Consider the following 21102-nt stretch of genomic DNA (forward strand, 5'->3'; position numbering starts at 1 on the left):
GACATGGGGTCAACTCCCACATGTATGCCTCCACCCTCAACTGCAGGACCACTGCTATCCTGACAGAATGTCTTTCAGACATCAAATCCTGGATGAGAGCAAACTTTCTCCAGTTGAACATCAACAAGACCGAGGCTCTCCTGATTGGCTCCCGTCAGCACTCCACACCTCAGGCACTGACAGCATTAACATCTATGGATGCACACCCCAGCTTACTAAGCCAGTTCGGATCCTTGGTGTCTTATTTGACCCTCAATTGTCTTTCCTACCCCACATCTGTGCCATATCCCGCTCTGCCTTCCCCCACCTCCGCAATATCGCCCAACTCCGCCACCATCTCACACAGCAGGCCGCCGAAACCTTCATCCACACGTTCATCACATCTAGGCTCGATCATGACAACTCCCTGCTTGTCGGCCTTCCCAACTCTTTCCTCAAGAACTCTGCAGCTCATGTTCTCTCTTGCAGCAGGCTCCGTGACCCAATCACCTCCAACCTCACTTGACTCCACTGGCCCTTCATCCCCCAGAGGATAGAGTTCAAAACACTCATTCTCACTTTCAAGGCCCTCCACAGCCTTGCTCATTTATATCTCTATCACCTGCTAACCCCATATCAACCTGACTATTCCCTCTGCTTAGCAGGCTCCAGCCTGCACCACGTCCCCCACCCGGCCCACCCATGGTGGTTCAGCCTCTCTGGCCCCACTCTTTGGAACGCCTACATTGCTCCCTCCCTTCCTCCTTCAAGGTACATTTCAAGACCCTCTTCTTCGACCTCACCTTTGGCCACCCTCCTATCCCTATCTTCCCTACCCTCCACCCTCCCTGATCCCAACACCTCCACTCGAGTCCAAATCCTTGACTGCCCAGCACCTTGGCACATCCTCCCGAAGTGAAAGGCACAATACAAATGTAATTTTTGTATTTGTGTTCTCACCGCGGAATATTGTTGACATGATGAGCAGTTAGATGCTTCCATTGGCTTTCTTTAGAACGACCATCATCTCTTTGAAGAATATTTGGAAACTCCTGTACATGAGAATGCTCAAGGATTGAAGCTACAAATTCAGAGTCAACAGATCAAATTTTAGTAATTCACTGGGGAACTACAGGTCATTTCCAAAGAATTGCTAGTCCCAGGGGATCCGACTAGCTTCCTTTTCTTAGGCTATCATGATGGAACGGAAGCAGGGAGTGGGGGAGGCTCACCACAGAGCTTGTGTTACTTCTTGTTTCACCTTTGTTGCTAATATAGTATTCACATGCCCAGTCACACCGCTGGAAATAGAAGCTATCTTTCTTGTCAGCTGCTGAGAAGTTGAAAGGTACAATTGTACGCATTTTCAGCGCAGAAGACACGATCAGACGCTTTCGCCTAATATATAACACAAGGGACTGGTAACTTTTTAGTGCTATTTGCCTTTCATCAACACCTTTCCTCGTCCGATCCTTCTGGCGGTTTGCAAGAAGCAATCCTCAAGTTAAATGCCTTCACTAGACATTTTATTTTGCCATTGACAACTATTTTGTTGATGCATCCAACGGATTTCTTTTGGGGTGTGGGTGGGGTCGACAGACTAAGATGAGAGCGTTTTTGTTTTATTTAAATGAATGCCTCTTTCGAAAATTAAAGACGATAAAAAAACAATACTGTTTGCAAATGTTTTGCCTCCTTTTCGCAGAAGGAAATAACACGTTGAGGGTGAGTTAAGTGGGTAAGGTAGTCAGGCAGGTAGGCAGGGTGTCTGAATCGACCGATTGATGCTGTCCTTAATAATAATAATAATAATAATCCCTGCATTTGATATAGTGCTTTTCACGTCGGGAGGACGTCCCAAAGCGCTTCACAGAATACACTGTAAAGTGAATTGACTGTATATTTGTGGGCGAACGCGGCAGCCAATTGCGCACAGCAATGTCCCACAAACAGTCGTAGATTGAAAATGACCAATGACCTTGTTGATGTGCATCAAAGTGCACCGAGTAATTGAACGTGTTTGCGCATGTTAATGCGTGTGTGTGTGTGAGAGAGAGAGAGGGAGAGAGAGATCCTGTCCCTTTAAGCTGAAAGGTATCAGCACAAAGTCACGTTGATTCCATGCTAAGTGGCAAAGTCACGTTCTTGGAGGTTCAAGCCATCCGTGGTGCCCGCAATCTTGACAGGGTTTGGATTGATGGTTGGCACAGAGTAAGGTAAGCTGCAGCGAGCAGTAAAAAAAAATAAGAGAGGAGGTTGGGATAATAATAATAATAATAATAATAAAAAAAATAATAACGTCAGGTTGCAATAATAACCTCCCTCCCCCTCTAAAACACCAAAAGGGGAGGATGGGGGAGCAGGCTGACAGGGGTAAGAATCAGAGCATCAAGATGAATGTGCTGCCAGGAGGGGGAGCAGCAGAAACCGGATCCGACCACAACAAAGTCGAAGAGTCCTGTTGCAGCATCAGCAGCAGCAGCAGCAGCAGGGAAGCCGATCCCAGCAAGGACACGGCCAAATGTAACACGAACGGAGATTACAGAGCGCAAGGCAGTGTGCACTCACTACAGCAGCAGCACCAGCCGCAGCAGCAGCAGCAGCAGCCGCCGGGACACCATCACCATCACCAGCAGCAGCATCAGCACCACCAGCAGCAGCAGCAGCAGCAGCCACCGCCTGCTGTGATGGAAGGGAAACCCAGACAGGGCTGTAACAGGGAGCAGCCGACAGCGCTGGGCAACATGGTCTCTGGCAGGAAAAGGAGGAACACGGGAGGGGATGAGTCGGGGCAGATTAAACAGCAGCAGCAGCAGCAGCAGCAGGAGAGTGGGAAAGAGCAGAACTCGGTTGGCTTTAAGGTGGAAGGAGGCGACGCTGCGATGATGTTCGGGGAGGAAGGCGAGGACATGCCTCGCCAGTACAGCTACATGCAGAGGCACTTCAGAGCGCTGCTCCAGCCCGGGGTCAATAAGTTTTCTCTGCGGATGTTCGGCAGCCAGAAGGGGGTGGAGAAGGAGCAGGAACGGGTCAAAACCGCCGGCTATTGGATTATTCACCCTTACAGCGATTTTCGGTGAGTGGTCGACCCCGAACAGCGAGTGCATTTCGACACCTGGAAACGGTGCAAAGGGTTGTGTGTGTGTGTGTGTTGGTGTGTGTTGTGTGTGTGTGTGTTGTGTGTGTGTGTTGTTGTGTCTCTGTGTTGGTGAATGACCGATTCAACAACCGCTCATCCGCGAATTCAGATCAAAAGAGAGAATTTTTATTTCGGGGGGAAAACCAAAACCAAATCCTGTTTGAAATCACTTGATCAACTTTGCATCCCGCTGTACATCAGTCTTTATTGCGGCCCTTACAAATTTATATATATATATGTATGTACACATATATATAAAGTCGTGATAACTGCCCCTATTATCTTAATAATAATAATCACAATTATCTTTCAAAAAATCATCATTTTTTAAAAGACTTATTAGACCCTGTAATGGTATCACGACTTGTTGGTCACTCTGTGTGTGTGTGTGTGTATGTATATATATATATGTTTCATCCCAAGAATTGGTATTTTGTCCCAAAGACCAACAAAGTTGATTTGGTTTTTTTTTAACCTGAATCAAACAAACTGTTTGCTCTCTCTCTCACACACACACACACACACACTCACTGTAATTCTAAAGGGGGAAAAAAAAGGTGATCAGCGAAAGACGAGAGCTGACTGGTTTAGCTCAGGCAGAATTGTAAATTAAATCATTGGAAGGCTCGAGGGAAAATTCCTGCCATCTGCACATTTGCAGAGAGTAAATCCGAACTGAGGTGGTGGTGGTGGTGGTGGTGTGATGATGGTGCAGCAGCAGTGGCAGCGTTTAACTTTGGTGCATTCTGTTAACATGTGGAAATAAATGGTCCCGATCGTCGCTAAAAGCAGTGATTGCAAAGTACGAGACCTCAGTCAGCAGCTGAGACGCATTTTGTGCGTCTCTGGTGTGGAAGTGGATGAAAGGAAGTGACTTTGCCGAACGGAGCAGTCGCAAGTTCTGGTTTCCAGTGGAAACTCGAGTGAGAGTTTTATTGTGTGTGTGTGTGGTGTGGGTGTGTGTGTGTGTGTGGAGCGGGGAGTCCGGGCACCTGTGGACCGTCCCCAAATTGCGCTTTGCTTTGGGGAAAGAAATGCTCCTTTTTACGCTCGGTTTCGGGGCGGCTTTGCTCGGGTCTCCGTCGGAAAGCGACCGGGGGTGGGGGGTGGGGTGGTGGGGGGTGGGGGGTTGGGGGGGGTATTGAGTTGGGATTTATTGCTGGTTTGCGAGACGAAAGGTGAGTTTTGTTTTGGAAGGGGGGAGAGAGGAGAAAAGGTTGTGAGATTGAGTCACGCTCCCTCTCTCCATCCGCACGTCGCTCTCTTTGGAGTCACATCGCTCACCTCTGTTGCAACAAAAAAAACACACATCACATCAGGACCAGAAAAACCACGGCGGAAAATAAAATATCCCGACCATTCGGCCCTCCGGCAACGATGCACCGGTTACGATCGAAGCCCAACCACACACTTTGACCGCTCTGGACTGGACTGGAGTGGGGGACTGGAGTGGGGGACTGGAGGGAGGAGGGGGGGAGCGGGAAAATAATATTTCTTAAAAAGATATCACAGAAGGTCACGCAAAGGACGCGGGCGCCGGAGTGCAGCCGAACCGAAACCAGGAGCCGTTTCTCGTGGCTTCTGGTGACATTTCGCGCTCCGGAATGGTTCACAGCGGCTGTACAGATAAATACACACACGTACATACGTGTGATTTGCCCCCTCCAGTCCCGGGGGGGTATGTAAACAGCTCTCGGCTGCAGACAGAGAGACAGAGATACCCCGTTATCTGTCAGGGGACGTGGTCCTGGTGCCCACCAACAGACCCCGGACTGCACCGACACCGCAGTCAGATCATCAACTCAGCACAAACTCTGTCCCGGGGGTGAGGTGCGCGCCTCTCGGACGCTAAACGTCGTCCCCTTAAACACGCAACGTTTAGGCTCCAACCAACTCGCTCACAGCTGCACACAGTCCGGGGGGTGTGGGGGGTGTGGGGGGCAGCGTCCGACTTTGATGGATTTCCCTTTCAATCGGTGGGAAGAATATGTGGGAGAGGCCCTTTGACGTGTGCACCTGCGAGGGGTTCATGTTACTGTCGGGGTGATCCGCAATCTCCAGTTGTTCTGCGCTGTTACGATGGTCTTTGTACCATCACCTTATCTGTGGTGCTGGTGTGTGCTCGGCTCAGCCCGGCCCAGCCCGGCTCAGCCCAGCCCAGCCTGGCTCAGCCCGGCTCAGCCCGGCCCGGCCCGGCTCAGCCCAGCCCAGCCTGGCTCAGCCCGGCTCGGCTCGGCCCGGCTCAGCCCAGCCCTTCCCGGCCCGGCTTGACTCGGCTCAGCTCGGCCCGGCCCGGCTCGGCTCAGCCCAGCCCAGCCTGGCTCAGCCCGGCTCAGCTCGGCCCGGCTCAGCCCAGCCCTTCCCGGCCCGGCTTGGCTCGGCTCAGCTCGGCCCGGCCCGGCTCGGCTCAGCCCGGCCCGGCCCGGCGGTGCAGCACAGATGGGAGCACAAGCCCCGGGGGTTAAACCTTCAAGTCAGGCTGTCTATCTCCTGCTTTTGTCCTTTCTCGTTATAAATGAAGTGACCTGTCTGTCCGCTCAGCTCTCCCACAGGCGGATATGTGGCGTAACACATCACCTCTCAGACAAAAAAAAACGCCAGCTCATTCTGCAAGGGCAGCAGGATGGGTTAAAGCTGAGATAAGGAAGTCATGGTTTGGTAAGGGGGGAAACTTTATTTTTAATGGGGAAAAAAAGGAATGTTTTATTTATGGAGCCAGGATTTCATTTGGTTGGGAGGGAAGGGGTGGGAGAGTGACTGTACTACAATATTCACCAATAGAAGGGCGGTTTGGTTGTGGGGAGAAATGTCACTGTATTTGCCAGTCATTGGAAAGGTTATCTGCATCGTGTGTTGGATAGAGTAGGTGTGTTTGGAGCTCTGTCCATCTCACACAGCACATTGATGCATTCAGGGAAGGCTTTTCTTGCTCTCATTGCCGCTCAGTGTTGCTGGTGCTGCAATCTAATATAATGCTTGGATTTGACATAGCACTTTATCACATCATTGAGATGTCTCAAAGCACTTCACAGAATATACTGTAAAGTGGAGTGACTATTTTGTGGGTGAAACGCGGCAGCCGATTGCGCACAGCAGTGTCCCACGAACAATGTCGTGGATTGAGTGAACAGATTTTTTTGTTCGGATTATTACCCCCAGAAAGCGATCGACTAACCATCGGGTTCCTATGTAATGCTAGGTGGTAAGAGGCGTATGGAGTAAGGACAGTTGCACAAGGTTTCGCCCTTGTTTTTCACTTTATTTGACTGACAGATGATTTGGCAATAGCAATCTTAGCTTTCAAGATCCCATGGAAAACCAAACTCCTGATATTTTGCTCTTTGTCTGTTTTAATCAAAAAATCACCAACATTTAAGTAGTGTGTAAATTTCCAGTTTTGCTCCTGCAGGATTGGTACATTCTGGGTTTAAAAAACATTACACTACACTTAATAAAGCAAATTAGAGTTTCTTCGGTATGGTTTAATGGGTGCCCGAAAGCACAGCATGTCAAAAGCCGCAAACAGCCAAACTCCACCAATGTGTTTCTAAAGTCAGCCACTCAACAGATTGTGTTGTTATGCTCTCTGCTGTCTGTTACATGATTACTCTCACATGTGCCTGAGAAGTTTCATTTCTCAAATTGAACTGTGCTTTCCACAAGAAGCCTTGCACTCCTGTAATATCGCCACACTTCCCAGACCATTCCGCCTGCTTTCCCAGGAACTTTCCCAATTGCTGATATTGAAATAATCCTTACATTTGATACAGTGCCTCAAAGCGTTTCACAGGATTTACTGTAAAGTGAAGTAACTTTGCGCACAGCAATGTCCCACATAAAGCCATCAGGTGAATGACAAATTGTATTTGGGGCTTGTTGGTCAGGACACCAGTAGAAACTATCTTCTCTTTTCACATAGTGTTTGGGATCTTTAACATCCATCTGAACAGGCAGACAGGACCCCTCATTCAAAGGATGGCACCCCACCAATGCAGCATACATCCAGCACTGCATTGGAGTGTTAGCATAGACTGTATGAATTTCAAGATCCGATGTGGGGCTTGAACACCCCCGACCCCATCCCATTCTCGCTATTATATATTTCAACAGATCCTTTTTTTCTTAGTCCATCTCTGTCACCCACACTCAAATTATCTGCACTGTTAACAAAATCTCTTTTTTAGTTGTATTAGGTATAAATATATGTTCGCACTTCTCTCCTCTCTCTCGATCTCTTTCACAATTGGTTGAGTACTGGATATGAGATGATGAAAATTTCTGAGTTAAATCCTAATGGGTCCCAGTTAGTGCTTCACCGTTTGTAAATTGATAAAATGATTACCATGTCTATAAAACATTTAAGTAACAAAACTTGAATTTATGTAGCGCCCTTCATGTGGGGCAGCTTCCAGGAGCCACTCCTTCATTCATTTCATGGACGATCGCAGTAAATTGCTTAAGAAGTCACATTGAGTTTGCCTGTATGCTGCTTGAGTTCAGCACTGCAATCTTCAGTACTGGAGGAGAATGCACAGATCATTTTTCCCTTCAATAGTCATGTTCAAAGGTACCACACTGATAAAAACGAACAAACACACCAATATTGTAATGAAAACACTTAAAATTAGCATCGCACGAGAGAGAACAGGATGTGAGCTACCTTTTATGAATTTGATACTTTTTTAATTCAATTTAGCCAGGTGTAATTTTATGCTTATTGATTTATTTTACCTTCCCAATTTCTATTCCCTCGTATCTTTACAATTACTTTGCAGTTAAATATCTTGGATTTTTGTGTTTTTTTTTAAAAATTGTCATTGTCCTTCCTTTTTCTCGAAGTTACATAATAATAAGGATAGTATATCATAATTCAAATTGATACTTTTAATAAAAAATAAACTTCTTAAATTCAGAAATAATTTGCTGCGATGCTTTTTTAGTTAAGGCACTTTGTGCCTTATTTTACTTGGTAGGATTCACTTTGCACTCTGCTGGTTGCACCCTTTGCTGTAACACTAAAGTGTTAAAATAAGAAAGTTAAGGGTAGGAAAAGATTCACTTTGTACTCTGCTGGTTGCACCCTTTGCTGTAACACTAAAGTGTTAAAATAAGAAAGTTAAGGGTAGGAAAAGAAGTCAGGTCAGATTAGATTTAATCAGGACGTAATAGATTTGTGGAATAAGTTACGAGGAAAGCTATTGATCTTTCCTAAGTCTTAATAATGTGAATCCCATTAGAAAACATCACGGAAGATTTATATTTTTAGCAATGAGTACAAAATAGACCGCAGTATATATAGTTGCAAAAGACAATTAAGTGTATTTCTAGTGAGGGAAGGTGTTGAAGATTATCATGAGAAGGCAGCTAGCTCGGGACCAAAAATAAAACAGATGGATTAGTTGGAACTGAAGACATTTTCCCTATCTGAAAATGCTTACCTTTTTGATTTGCTATACTCACATAAAGCAGCCGTTTGATAAACACACAAAAGACAGTTCCATGCTCGCTTTATAAAATGGCAACTTTCAAGTGCATCCAAGGACACACAAAGCATTGGCTGGCTTTTATCACTTGGAAGCATTTTTTTATAACAGGCTTTATTTTAAAATAATTGCTCTCGGCAACTCAATACCAATGTGTACGGAAACGTTCCACATACAGGGCTGCCCACATTGCCTGCTATCAACTCTACCTGTTTATATCATGGTAAAATGCCACTTTCGCCCCCAAAGAGTAAATGTAATAAAATCAACTGAGTAAGGCTTCGTCAGAACAAAGCCCCAAATCATTGCAGTGTACAAAAATATAATTCAAGTTAACCTCATGAAAGAGAGTCATTCTACCATTTATAGCTAAGGAATTGAACACAACATATTTATTATTATCATTTATTATTATTACCACAAAATACACACTCAATCCACTTTACAATATATTCTGTGAAGCACTTTGAAACATCTCAATGACATGGTCAGACGCTATATCAAACAAGGATTATTTTTATTATTACTACAACTGCATTTTGGAGCAAAGCTGCCTTAGAAACAGGTTAAATATAAAGATGATACGGTATGCAGTTTTCTTTTGAAGAACCAGTTACTTTAATATTTTAATATATTTTACAATATAATCTGTGAAGTGCTTTTAGTTGTCTCAACGCCACAAGGATTATTATTATTATTACTTTTGGATTTAATTTTAATTCCATTTTACCTGGGTGCTGAATCACCAACAACTTGCACGTATATCATCAGATGTCTGGTTCGGTATATCGTGCTTATGAGAGTGAATAGTGACAATAATAATATTTGTATTTGATGCAGTGGCTTTCACATTGAGGATATTTCAAAGCACTTGGTAGGATTCACTGTAACATGTGTTTTGAAGGCGAATGCGACAGCCACTGTACACACAGCAATGCATCACAAATAGCCTTGAAGTGAATGATTAATCTTATCTGGGGATTTGTTGGAAAGGACACTGGGAGAACATCTCTTCACATTATGTACAAAGTATATGGATTATATTAGTATATTCAAACTTTAGCAAATTATTGTAGCATAATTAGATTTAACATTAAATCCCTGTTAGGGGTAGTTTCCTTGCAGGTGATTGTGTCTTCTGCAATTCTCTGTCTCAGTATTTCAATGATGAAACAATCACTCGATTGATGACTAAGGGTGAAAATGTGTTTGTGTAAATAACTTTTGTATTTTACCTCCTTCATTTTCTTCTTTCTTACCAGTGTCTATGTGATAATTTTTCACTTGTGAAGCAGAGAATGAGCATCAGGAAGCACTACAGCCAAACCCATCCTGGTCTTCACCCTATTTCACTTTCAACAACAACAACAAGATTGCATTTAGAGCGCCTTTCACGTCGGGAGGACGTCCCAAGGCGCTGTACAGTTGGGTCAGGACCCGAGCAGGGGGGAAATGGTCAGCGTGAGAGGAGGGAAGGGAGGGAGCGAGGAGGAGGTAGAGAGTCGAGAGGGGAGGTGAAGGCACGGTTGAAGAGAAAGGTCTTGAGACCGGCCTTGAAGGAGGAAAGGGAGGAAGCAAAGCAAAGGCACTGGGGGATGGAGTTCCAGAGCCTAGGGGCTGAGAGGCTGAAGGCCCGGCCACCGATGGTAGGACGGTTAGGGTGGGGGATGTGGAGCAGACTGGAGCCAGAGGAACGGAGGGTACGGGCAGGTAAGTAGGGGGATAGTAGGTCGGAGAGGTAGGAGGGAGCGAGGCCGTGAGTGGCTTTGTAGGTGAGGATGAGGATCTTGAATTCGATCCTTTGGGGGATGGGGAGCCAGTGGAGGCGAGCGAGGGTGGGAGTGATTTAGTCGTGAAGCCTGGTGCGGGACAGTACATGAACTGCAGAGTTCTGAATGACCTGCAGCTTGTGGAGGGAGGTGCCGGGAAGGCCGACGAGGACCCCTTTCCAATAGGGGTCACTCAATAGCAGTTCTCCAGCTAGGGGCACCTTACCCATTAGGGCTTTGGCGTCCAGGGTTAACAGGAGCCGAATGCTCTGGTACATCACCCTGCGTAAGGGGCACTTTATAAATGCAAGTTGTTGTTGAATGGGAAGGAACCTGCAGCAGAGCCAGGCTGCCTGGTTTGTCATTGGCAGTGCTGTGCAGTACAGCACACACTCAAAATTGCAGAAGTCAAATTTCCTTTCAACCTTTGAAGTGCTTGAGCACATTTTTGGACAAAAGAAAAATAGCAAATTACCTTGCCCATTTATTCAAGGAATATTGATTTTGAAAGCATTTCCGGTGGTTAATTAGACCTTCCCAGTTCAGATACAGAATGTTCAATATAAATATTCACAAGTGTAGGTGGATGTCAAGCAGTGGGATAGGCCAGTCATTTGTTAACTATAAAAAAGGGATATCACTGAGTATTTAAGCAATAGGTTTTTCAGAAGTCGTAAATGATAAATTTGGTCACTACACAGAATTGTTTGGCAGGACAATAATAAAGCTCATATATTTTGTAAAAAAACGATTGTTTTGATATAAATATAATAATCGTATGAAGCACAGCATCAAAGGAATGGAATTGGAAGATCCTGGATGTATTTTTAGGAAAGAATGGCCAGATTGTGGAAAAGAAAGGGATGCATCGAAATAGCACTCAGTGTCAGGAGCACAGGTCCTTTCCTGGAAACAGGGTACAAATTGTTTGTGGATTGTGATAGGAACCCTCTAAGTGGCTGGATCACAGCCTATGCAGTGAACCTTATCAGAAGCCTATTTTCCTGGTGATATCATGCTTCTCCCACAGCAACACTTTTCTCAATCACCCTTAACCTGGACGAGGCGCTGGATGATGGTTATGAAACTGCTTTAATCCCAGTCATTATAGTTTTCAAATGGTGCCCTTCTCAGAGCTCAGAAATGTAAATAGAAGATTAAATGGTGACAGTTTGGAACGACCCATTAGAATCACTAATTTTTGCACATCTTCAGTGGACAGCTGTTTTCTCCAATAAAAATAAACAGTCAAAATAAATCACAAAAATAATTAAAAGGGAAGTTTGAAAAAAACATGAAACCTATGTTACTCTTCTATTCAGGGTTACTGGTACTATACATGCAGGCTGTGGGGCGGCCTCCAATTCCAGGGCACTAGCCTGCATGAAGGGTGCATATAAATGAAAATTGTTGTTTTGTTGCTGCACTTATTTCATTTCTGGTTGTTTGTTTGATTAGTTGTCGTCATTGGCTATTATGGTGGCCGGTGTTGAGTGATAGACTCCCGTAGTCTGTGATGTGCCACAGTGATATTGGTGTTTACTTTAGCGCTTGTTTTGGATGAGTGGAGGGTGGGGGGCAATCATCCTGTGCTGTAAACCTTGTACACTTCTCTAGCGCTTGTACTTGGCATTGACACTAATTTATTGGAACATCAGTTTCAGGAAAATGTGTGGAAATTTTATTGCTAGAAATCGATACGTAACAATCTGAATTGTTTTGATCTTGCAGAATTAAGGTTTTTATTAGTTTTTATTTTCAATTTTGTATTTTTGCTATACCTGGTACTAAAACTCAGGGCATATCACACACGAAATTTAGCCCCCTATGGTTAGAGAATACTAGCACGGCAGTTTTCTCAAATACCTTGTGTAAGCAGCTGTGAGGATGTGCATGTGAGGGCCATGGGCCAATTCACCCTCAGATTTTCCTATTTAAGCACTTTGAGGTCCTTTCGATGTGAAAGGCACTATTATATAAATGTAAATTTTATTCTTTATTTGGGGGAAGGTCCGGCTTCTATATGCCGCTTCCACCAGATGGCATGGCTGAGGCTGGCAGCTCTGTATCACAGGCAGTTTTAGGATTCCACTTTCATCCTCCCATTACGTGTTACTATGAAATGAAGCACCAATGTCATCATTTTACCCTGATTTAGCAAAGATTTTCAAATCATCACCTGGAGGTTTTTGATCAATCTTCAATTTATGCTATATATCTCGGATCTGTAGACTTACATTTTGCTCAAGGTGAATTCAGGGATTTTTTTCCTTTTGGTGGTGATTTTCTGCCTTTCAATAATCTACTGACCTTGGCAGTATGTTCAACAACAACTTTCACTTCTATCGCACCTTTCACATAGGAAAACGTCTCATAGCGCTTTTCAGAAATGGAGTGAGACCCTGAACATTTATATTGTCCCCAATATAAGCGCACGCTGTCAAGGTCAGCAAATTCACTGTCAAGGTGAAAATCAGACATAGGCTACACAAAGGTTGGTAACTTTAATGACAATTAGAGAACAGCTTCTCTAATGTTAACAGCAAGTGCCAATAGTGTAGATTATATGCAAAGTAAAATTCCCTCTGCTCTTCTCCTGCAATAATATGCCTCAGCTACATGCAAGGCCTAAGCCCACTCTGTTCTGGATTTCATGTGACTGCACAGTTTGTAAATTGTGAGAGAGTTAGAAATGGTAAAGAATAATTCACCGAACCTCATTTGATATCAGAAACTCACACCAATCTACATTCTACCGGTTTTGCTCTGTGTTGCTGTAAAAAATAGAAAATACCTGATGTGTATCGCCTGTCGATTTAAGCTGTAAGTTAAAAGTCAGCTCATGCATTGGGCAAGTCATTTCATTTAATACTTGTTGGTGAACTGATTCAGAGAAGCCCTCGCTGTAAAACCCAGCGGTCACATTTACTTCTTCAGCAGAATGAATCTTTTGGGTTAGTAAAATTTGAGCCGAGTTGAAGATGTGTGATTAACGGTCACGTGACTCATCCCTCGGCTAACACAAATAAATCTGTAGTGATTAATCAAGCTCTGAACAGGGCTGCCTTGTGTCGGAGTACTGAAGGCAGATGCTGACACAGAGTTGGCCTGATAACATTTTTCTACTGTGCGAAGGAAATGTTATTGGGCAACTATTGAAAGGCGTTTGTTCTTACTTTGGAGTGTGTGAACCTGATATGGTGTCATTGAGCAGAACTATTGTGCAGAAAGATGAATGAGACCAGCTTGTGTCGTTCATACTGGGGTATTACCACCTATTAAGGCGTAAGATGTATGATTACCAGATCACATGACTCACATTAAAGTATTATGAGGTGTTATAAATCGGATGAGCATTTACTTCCTGGAGGAGCCGGCTGTGAGGAACATGGATCTGACAACTTAAGACGTACCATTTTATGTCTCCTCAAAATGGACATGACCAAATTTAGAGATAATGAACGTTTCCAAACAAATGATCCTTTTAAGTAGATGCTTCTGATAACACTGGAGATTTCGTGCACATTAGGGGCTGAAATTTATGTAACATGTTCCTGATCACCTCCTCCCCCGATCTTCCTTATAGACTTTTCTTTCAAAATTGTAAAATACCGAGGCAGAAATTCTACCTTGGTCCAGATAACATTTCAGAGTGTACAGAATTTGCCAAATTGCTAAATTCAGTCTTAACTTTGAAGCTGGTTTCCTGCAGTTCTTAAAAGAACTTACAAAATTAAAGATAGTTGTTTAAGAATTTGACAAATTCTGTGCGCTCCAAAATGTTACATCAATGAAGTAAGTCTAGTATTAGCAATCTAGCAATTATTTAAAAGTAATTCTTAAGATGTCTACTGAGATAGCACAGCATTAATCAGTTAAATATTTATTCTCAGTTAGGTATTCAGCCGAAACAGTTTTGATTCAAGGCTGAAAATTATATGCATGTCTGTGGTCATGACTTTCTGCATTATGATATCAATGCACTAATCTTGACCTCATAATACTGCTTTACCCATATCTGCAATGCGGTGCTGGTGGATTTATTAAATAGAAGTTATTTAACATGTAGTGATTTTGTGGGAAAGAGAGGAACCAGCACTTCAAAAGATTTCTAACAGGTACATCTGCCTGTTTAGGTAAATGCTAAAATTCCCATGGAACTATTCTAAAAGAGAAGGGAGTTTCTCTCGGTATCCTGGCAAAACAATCGCCCAAATACAATTTGTCTCACGGCTGTTTGTGGGATATTGCTGTGACTAAATTGGCTGCTGCGTTCGCCTAGAAATACTCAGTCACTAACCTTCGCTGTAAAACCCTGTGAAGCGCTTTGAGACTTCTCAATGATGAGATGAAGTACTATATCAAATGTAAGGATTATTATTACAAAACAAAACCAAGTTATTGAACAAATCCTTGTTGTACATGCATAGTACACTTTAGAGTTTAGACAACGTAATCGTTTATGACATTCTCCATTTTGTGATGGATATTTAGTTTTCATTAACCCCAACGTAATCCCAATAGCTGCAGTCAGTTTGGTATCTGTTACCGGGATACGTTACTGTAAAGTGTTTTGAGACGCCACATCTTTAACGTCCATTTGAACAGGCACAGATGGGACCTTGGTTTAACATCTTATCTAAAAGATGGCACCTCCGACAGTGCAATGCACCCGCAGCAGTGTATTGGAGTGTCAACCTAGACTGTGAGTTTTGAGTCCCGACCTGAGGCTTGAACTTTCTGACCCAGAGGGGAGATTGCTACTAAGTGAACCAGGCTGACACACGCTTGGCATAAAACACTTGAAGTATGCAATTTAATGCAGGCCCTGTTGAGGCCTGAGGATCACAGTGAAGTGAATAGCAGCTCCACATATTGGAGTTGTTTTGAACAGAAATGCATCCTCTGCCCTTCATGCTCTGCAGAATATTAAAAAAATCTTTCCATGTGGAAGGTGACCAATGTCTGTTGCTCCAGTGGGAATGGTGCCCTAGTGATCTACAGCACTGTATTGTCACTAGAGCTTTTGTTCAGCATTTGATATTTCTCAAGTGTGTAATTTGATTGTTGTTTTACTGCAGAGAAGTACTAACGGGATCTGTGTGCTTCGAATAAATATACTGCACTTGGACTGGAACCAAGGCACTGAAAGACTAAAATGTTTCTTTAATAAAAGCAAATTGTTGACAACAGTACCTGGGAGATTCAACAACAACTAGGTACATTTATATAGTCTCTTTCATATTGGGAGAATATCTCAAAACCTTTTACTCAGCTAAATGAGGACCAGAGCTGGTGAGGATGAGTGGTGGGGTGGGTGTAGAGAGCTGATCAAAAGCATGGACAGAAAGTTAGCTCTGGATTTGTTATCGCACCTTTGCATGTCGTTGAGGTGTCTCAAAGCACTTCATAGGATTTTACAATGAATTGCAGTGACTGTGTATTTGTAGGCAGCCAACTTGTGCAACCAATGTCCCACAGACAGCCATGAAGTGAGCATTCAAGGGGCAATTGTTGGCTAGGACATTGGGAGAAATTCCCTCCTCATTCTAAATAGTGCCATGAAATCTTTAATATCTACCTGCACAGTTTAACATCTCATCTGAAAAAAATGCATCTCATTGCACTGCATTGCAGTATCCATCTGGACTGTGAGTTCAAAGTCACCAACATGGGGTTTAAACCCACAGCCTCTGATTCATAGGTGAGAGTGCTACCAACTGAGCCAGGCTGATGATGTTCATAGAGTTCTCTGCTGGAGATGCTATTAAAGGTGCTTTTTCTAACAGCTAGGCAACATTAACACTGTAACTTTCACCGAGAAGCATTTTGTTCACCCTATTGTGATTTCAGCTTTGAGAGAAAATAACTCAGAGGGGATCTCGTGGAGGTGTACACAATTTTAAATGGAATTGAGATGTACACTCAGAGCAGTACTTAATAATGCACTAAGACAGAAGAACAACAGGACATAGGTTTAGAGTTACAAAAGGCAAATTCAGGATAGATACCATAACGTTTCTCTTTACTCAGAGGGTAATTAATGACTGTAACAGTTGATGGGAAGGGTGGTTGATAGCAGGAGAATGAACTGATTTAATAAGAGGCTTGATCGATTCTGCAATTTCAAGATGATAGGGTGGATATTCTGCAGAGGTGAGATCAGATGGGGTGAAGTTTCATCAGAACCAATCTGTGATCTTGTGATTGGGTTCAAGCACCATCTTTCCAGCAACCCCTAATTGTTGTAGATAGTACAGGCTGACACTCAGTGCAGTGTTCGAGGAGCTCTTCATTCAAATCCCTTCATGGCGTGGCACTTCCCTGCTTCTCCGACCTGCTTCCTCCTCAACCCACTATGCTGCGTGCGCTCAATTGGCTCCGGCCTCCTGTTTATCCCTCATGCCATCCGTTCCACCATCGTTGGCCATGCATTCAGCTATTACACCCTGAAACTCGGGAACACTCTTTCTGTATCCCTCTGTCTTGCCCCCTCCTTCACTATCTTCAGGTCAAGCCTGAAGACGTTCCTCCACCTGGCTCGATGTCATGCTCTTCCATTGTTAAGAACTCTAGGATGCTACCCTGCGTGATGGGCGCTAACTAAATGGAAGTTGTTGTTGCATTGTCAGAGGTGCTGACCTTCAGATGAGATCAACAGATTTTCCTACTCCTGTTGGTTTGCTGTAGTAATCTTTGCCATTATTCATCCCGTTGTCATTGTGACTAAAGACTAAATTTAATATCAGAAATTCCAAAAGCAAATCCTTTATGTTTGGGGGAGGGTGGGGGGAATCTTGGAATCTTGAAATTCTGATCTCTCCTGTTCTGGCACTCAAATATCTCTTGGGATCTTGGTTTTAAACTGTAATTCTGTTGCACAATTTCAGCAGAAAATCTATTGGTAAAGTCTGGAAAAAAATCAAACGTCGTGATTGAATTTCCTTCAGCAATCCAGTGTTACTTTAGAACCTGCTGACGGGAACTGTAGATGTAACTACTACTGTGAGAAAGGTAACCACACAGCATGATACATGCCCAACTAGGAGCATCCTATCCATTATGGTTTTGTCTTGTTTTGTCTTGGCTTTGTCTTGTTCTCCTGACATGAAAGCAGCTATACAAATGTAATTTTGTTGTTGTTGTTCTTTGGCTGAGAATATAACTATGCTTTCAAATCTCACCAATGAGCCAGATATGCTGTGCCACCAATAGCAATGTCTTGGATTGTTCTAGACTCACTTGGCTTTGCCAGGTATCTTTATGCTGAGCTAATTTAACCCCAGGGAGACCTCTTTATCTCTGATTATTTAGGAATGTAACAAAATAATAATGAAATGTAGAAATATATATTCACGTATCCCACCCATTTTGCACAATCAACCTGAGTACAGGGCTCTCTCTTTTCCTATTTTTGAGCCTGAGATGCAGTTTGCATTTCCCTCTGCCTTGCTCATAGCCTACGTTTCTGTGGATGAGCTGATACAGGGCGACCCCATTAAAATGCATTTCATAAAATGCTGCTGCGATGTTCATCCACGAATAAAGTCACTGCATTTTACAGACATTTCTGTGAAGCTCTTTGAGATGTTTAAATGTTATAATGCATGATATCAAATGCAAGTATCTTCTTATTATTAAATATAACAATAAATCTATTTTTCCAGGCTCTGTCTCTTCTTGAGGATCTCCTTACGATTGTCTGTCCCGTCTTTCATATATCAAATTTTATTTGTTTATAAGGAATTTTATAAGCTATTCTACAGTGGATGGGATGGGGGATCAGCAGGGTATCTTAGGGGTAAATTGGCTCTGAGTTGATGCGTCAGGTAGTGGAATTTTGGAAACAAGTGGAACCTCTGTGGTGGTCTCAGCAGTCCAGTTCCTAAGCCAAGTCTGCAGTACTTGCTGTTGACCAGCTTGGCCATCAGCAGGACTTGGAAAGGCAGACCAGTTACTTGGACAGGGATTCTTCCCACTCGGCTCCTGTTAAATCTGTAACCAAAGCCCAATCAAGTAGGATGGTTCAATCTGAACAAGCACCGGGATGTTTGCCTGACAATTTTCCCAATGGCAAACTGAAGTTTAACTTAGTTTTACTCTGGGGTCCCCAAGCCTTGGGTCTTTGCAGCCTGTGCCTATTATTTTCTGGGATTAGGTGTCGCTCTAGTGAGAAAGTGCAGAATCTATTCCAAACAATATGAAATTTTCATGTGTAGATTGCACACAAATATAGAACTCTCAGCCTGGATTAGATACTCTTAAGCATGGTGAGGGGGTTCCATATCTGTCTGACCAAGCAAACTAAAACTTCCTTTGAGGAAATCATCCAAATAAAAAGTAGCTGATGATAGTTCTGAGATTTCCAGAAAACAAAACAAATAATACTTATATTGGTTCTAGAGAGTCTTACAACAACCCAAGCCTAATCCATTTTAATGAATGGATCAAGGCTAAACCCCATTGTCATTGCAGTTCCATGCTAGGGTTGAAATCTAGGGACTGAAATAAAAATGAAAATAATAATGAAATAAAAATAGCGCATGATTCAGATTGCGTACCACCTCTTACTGAAGAAGTGGAGAAATTGATCGGTATCTTATACAGTTATTTGATTGTTATTGGTTAGCTTTATTGTAGTCTGAAAATAAAGCTTCCTTTGGTGCCTTGATCTGTGCAGGAGGGGAGTGTGGTCAAACAAAGGGCACAGTTTCATGCTGATTTTAGAGTGAAATAAATATTTAATTGGTGCCTGCTTGAAAGAAAACATCTAGGTGAATTAACTACATTTAATGGGTTGTTGTGCACACTACGTTTACAGTAGTTACTTCATGTAGTCCAAGTTGGTTTAAGAGCGTGAAATACTACATATAGCCTCCAAAAGGAATATTATACGGTTTGACCTGGCCAACAATCTCCCAAATAAAATTGGTCACTCACTCTATGGCTGTTTGAGGGACATTGATGTGCGCAAAATTGGTTGCCGTCTTTACCCACAAACTACATACATTCACACCATTTTACAGTATATCCTGTGAAGCACTTTGAGATGCCTCAACAATGTGATAAGGCATAATATCAAATGCAAGTTTTTTTATTCGGAGGAAGCAGTCGAGTGGAATTTGACTAGGTGGCTCGTGGGCAGAAAAAGCAGCACAAACTCGTTGAGCCAAATGTTTTCTTTCTATGCTGCAACATAGCTGTGCCTGTTCATCTTTCACTCCTTAATCTCTGTGTTTGCTTTCTTTCAGCTTTTACTGGGACTTGATAATGCTGTTGCTTATGGTTGGAAATCTCATCATTATACCTGTGGGAATCACCTTCTTTGCGGAATCAACATCAACAGTTTGGATTGTTTTTAATATTGCGTCTGACACCTTCTTCCTCTTGGACTTGATCGTCAATTTTAGGACTGGAATTGTTGTGGAAGACAATGCAGAAATCATCCTGGACCCAAAGGTCATCAGGTGGAAGTATTTGAAAAGCTGGTTCATGTTAGACTTTGTCTCTTCCATACCAGTGGATTACATTTTTCTGATTGTAGAAAAAGGATTTGATTCTGATGTTTACAAAACAGCGAGGGCCCTGCGCATTGTGAGGTTTACAAAAATCCTCAGTCTCTTACGATTATTAAGACTTTCAAGACTCATACGTTATATGCACCAGTGGGAGGAGGTAAGGCCTTCTTTGAAATTTGTATGTAAAATTTTGGTCAAAGCTTGATTTACAATTGTGCTGTGAAACCATCCCCAAATGTTTATTTTATTTTGGAAAACAATACTCTGTGGATTTGGATAGTGCAATTAACCTTTGCTTTTTGCCCTGGGTTCAAATGTAATAGGTCGCTCCTTGGGGGGGAGGTAAGTGAGGTCTCCTTTGAGTTGATGCGTCTCTCCGTGGAGAGAGTGCGCATTCTATTCCAACAATCTATCTCTGGGATTTCCATGTGTAAGTGTGATGCATGGAAATCTCAGCTTGGTTTGGATACTCTAAAGCATGGTGATGGGTTTCCACACGTGTCAGACATCTGGCTGAACACCACCCACTCCCCCCCACCCCCCGCCAAAAAAAAGGTCGCTTTCTCTCTACCTGACCAGCTAACGATGACCTTAGCTCTGCTTTACCGTGGCGGTGTATTCATAACTGTCCTCAAATTTAACACTGGTATTGATTCAGAAATCAAACTCACACAAAGAGTTTGACCTCTGCAAGCTACAGGTCAAATGCGGTGTCTAAAGCTCTTAAAGATTTGACCAGTTGTCATTACAGTACTATTTCACTAATTTAGTTATGGCCTAATTCATATAGAAATCTTTACCAATGTTATTAAATGGAAACATTTTCTATAGTCTTTATATACCTTAAAGAACAGGCAAATGGAGACATTTATCATATCTAAATGGTAGAAGCAGCACAATTACCCTTATTTCATAATAATGTTATAATAGTATGGGAAGCCCTTCTCTAACCCTTCAAATAACCTTGAACTACCATTGTTGTTGTGGATCCCAAATTAAATGTTATTTTCATTTTTTTTCCTTTTCCCTCTTACATTTTGCAATGCTGCTTCCTACAGCCACCTTTGCTCCTTTGGGGAAGAGAGCAGATCTGACTCTTTCATAGTATCTTGTCTTGTCAGAGATTCCATCTTCCTCAATCCTGGTCGCCAGAGGCCTTTTGATCACAGGAGGAGGGAGGGCGAAAAGAGCATCACAGTTGAGCCCAATTTAGT

General features: G+C 43.1%; 1 protein-coding gene across 1 annotated transcript in view; it reads left to right on the plus strand.

The window, feature by feature from the left end:
• Positions 1-2667: 2667 nt before the first annotated feature.
• LOC103177884 (potassium/sodium hyperpolarization-activated cyclic nucleotide-gated channel 1) overlaps positions 2668-21102 on the plus strand; it is a 130942-nt gene continuing 112507 nt past the window's right edge. The window contains exons 1-2 of the mRNA XM_042339965.1: positions 2668-3055; positions 19622-20045. Coding sequence (XP_042195899.1) covers positions 2724-3055; positions 19622-20045 — 756 coding nt within the window. The 5' untranslated portion in view covers positions 2668-2723. The remainder of the gene's footprint in view (positions 3056-19621; positions 20046-21102) is intronic.

This window comes from Callorhinchus milii, unplaced genomic scaffold (assembly GCF_018977255.1).
Source record: "Callorhinchus milii isolate IMCB2004 unplaced genomic scaffold, IMCB_Cmil_1.0 Scaffold1, whole genome shotgun sequence".
NCBI classification, from domain to species: domain Eukaryota; kingdom Metazoa; phylum Chordata; class Chondrichthyes; order Chimaeriformes; family Callorhinchidae; genus Callorhinchus; species Callorhinchus milii.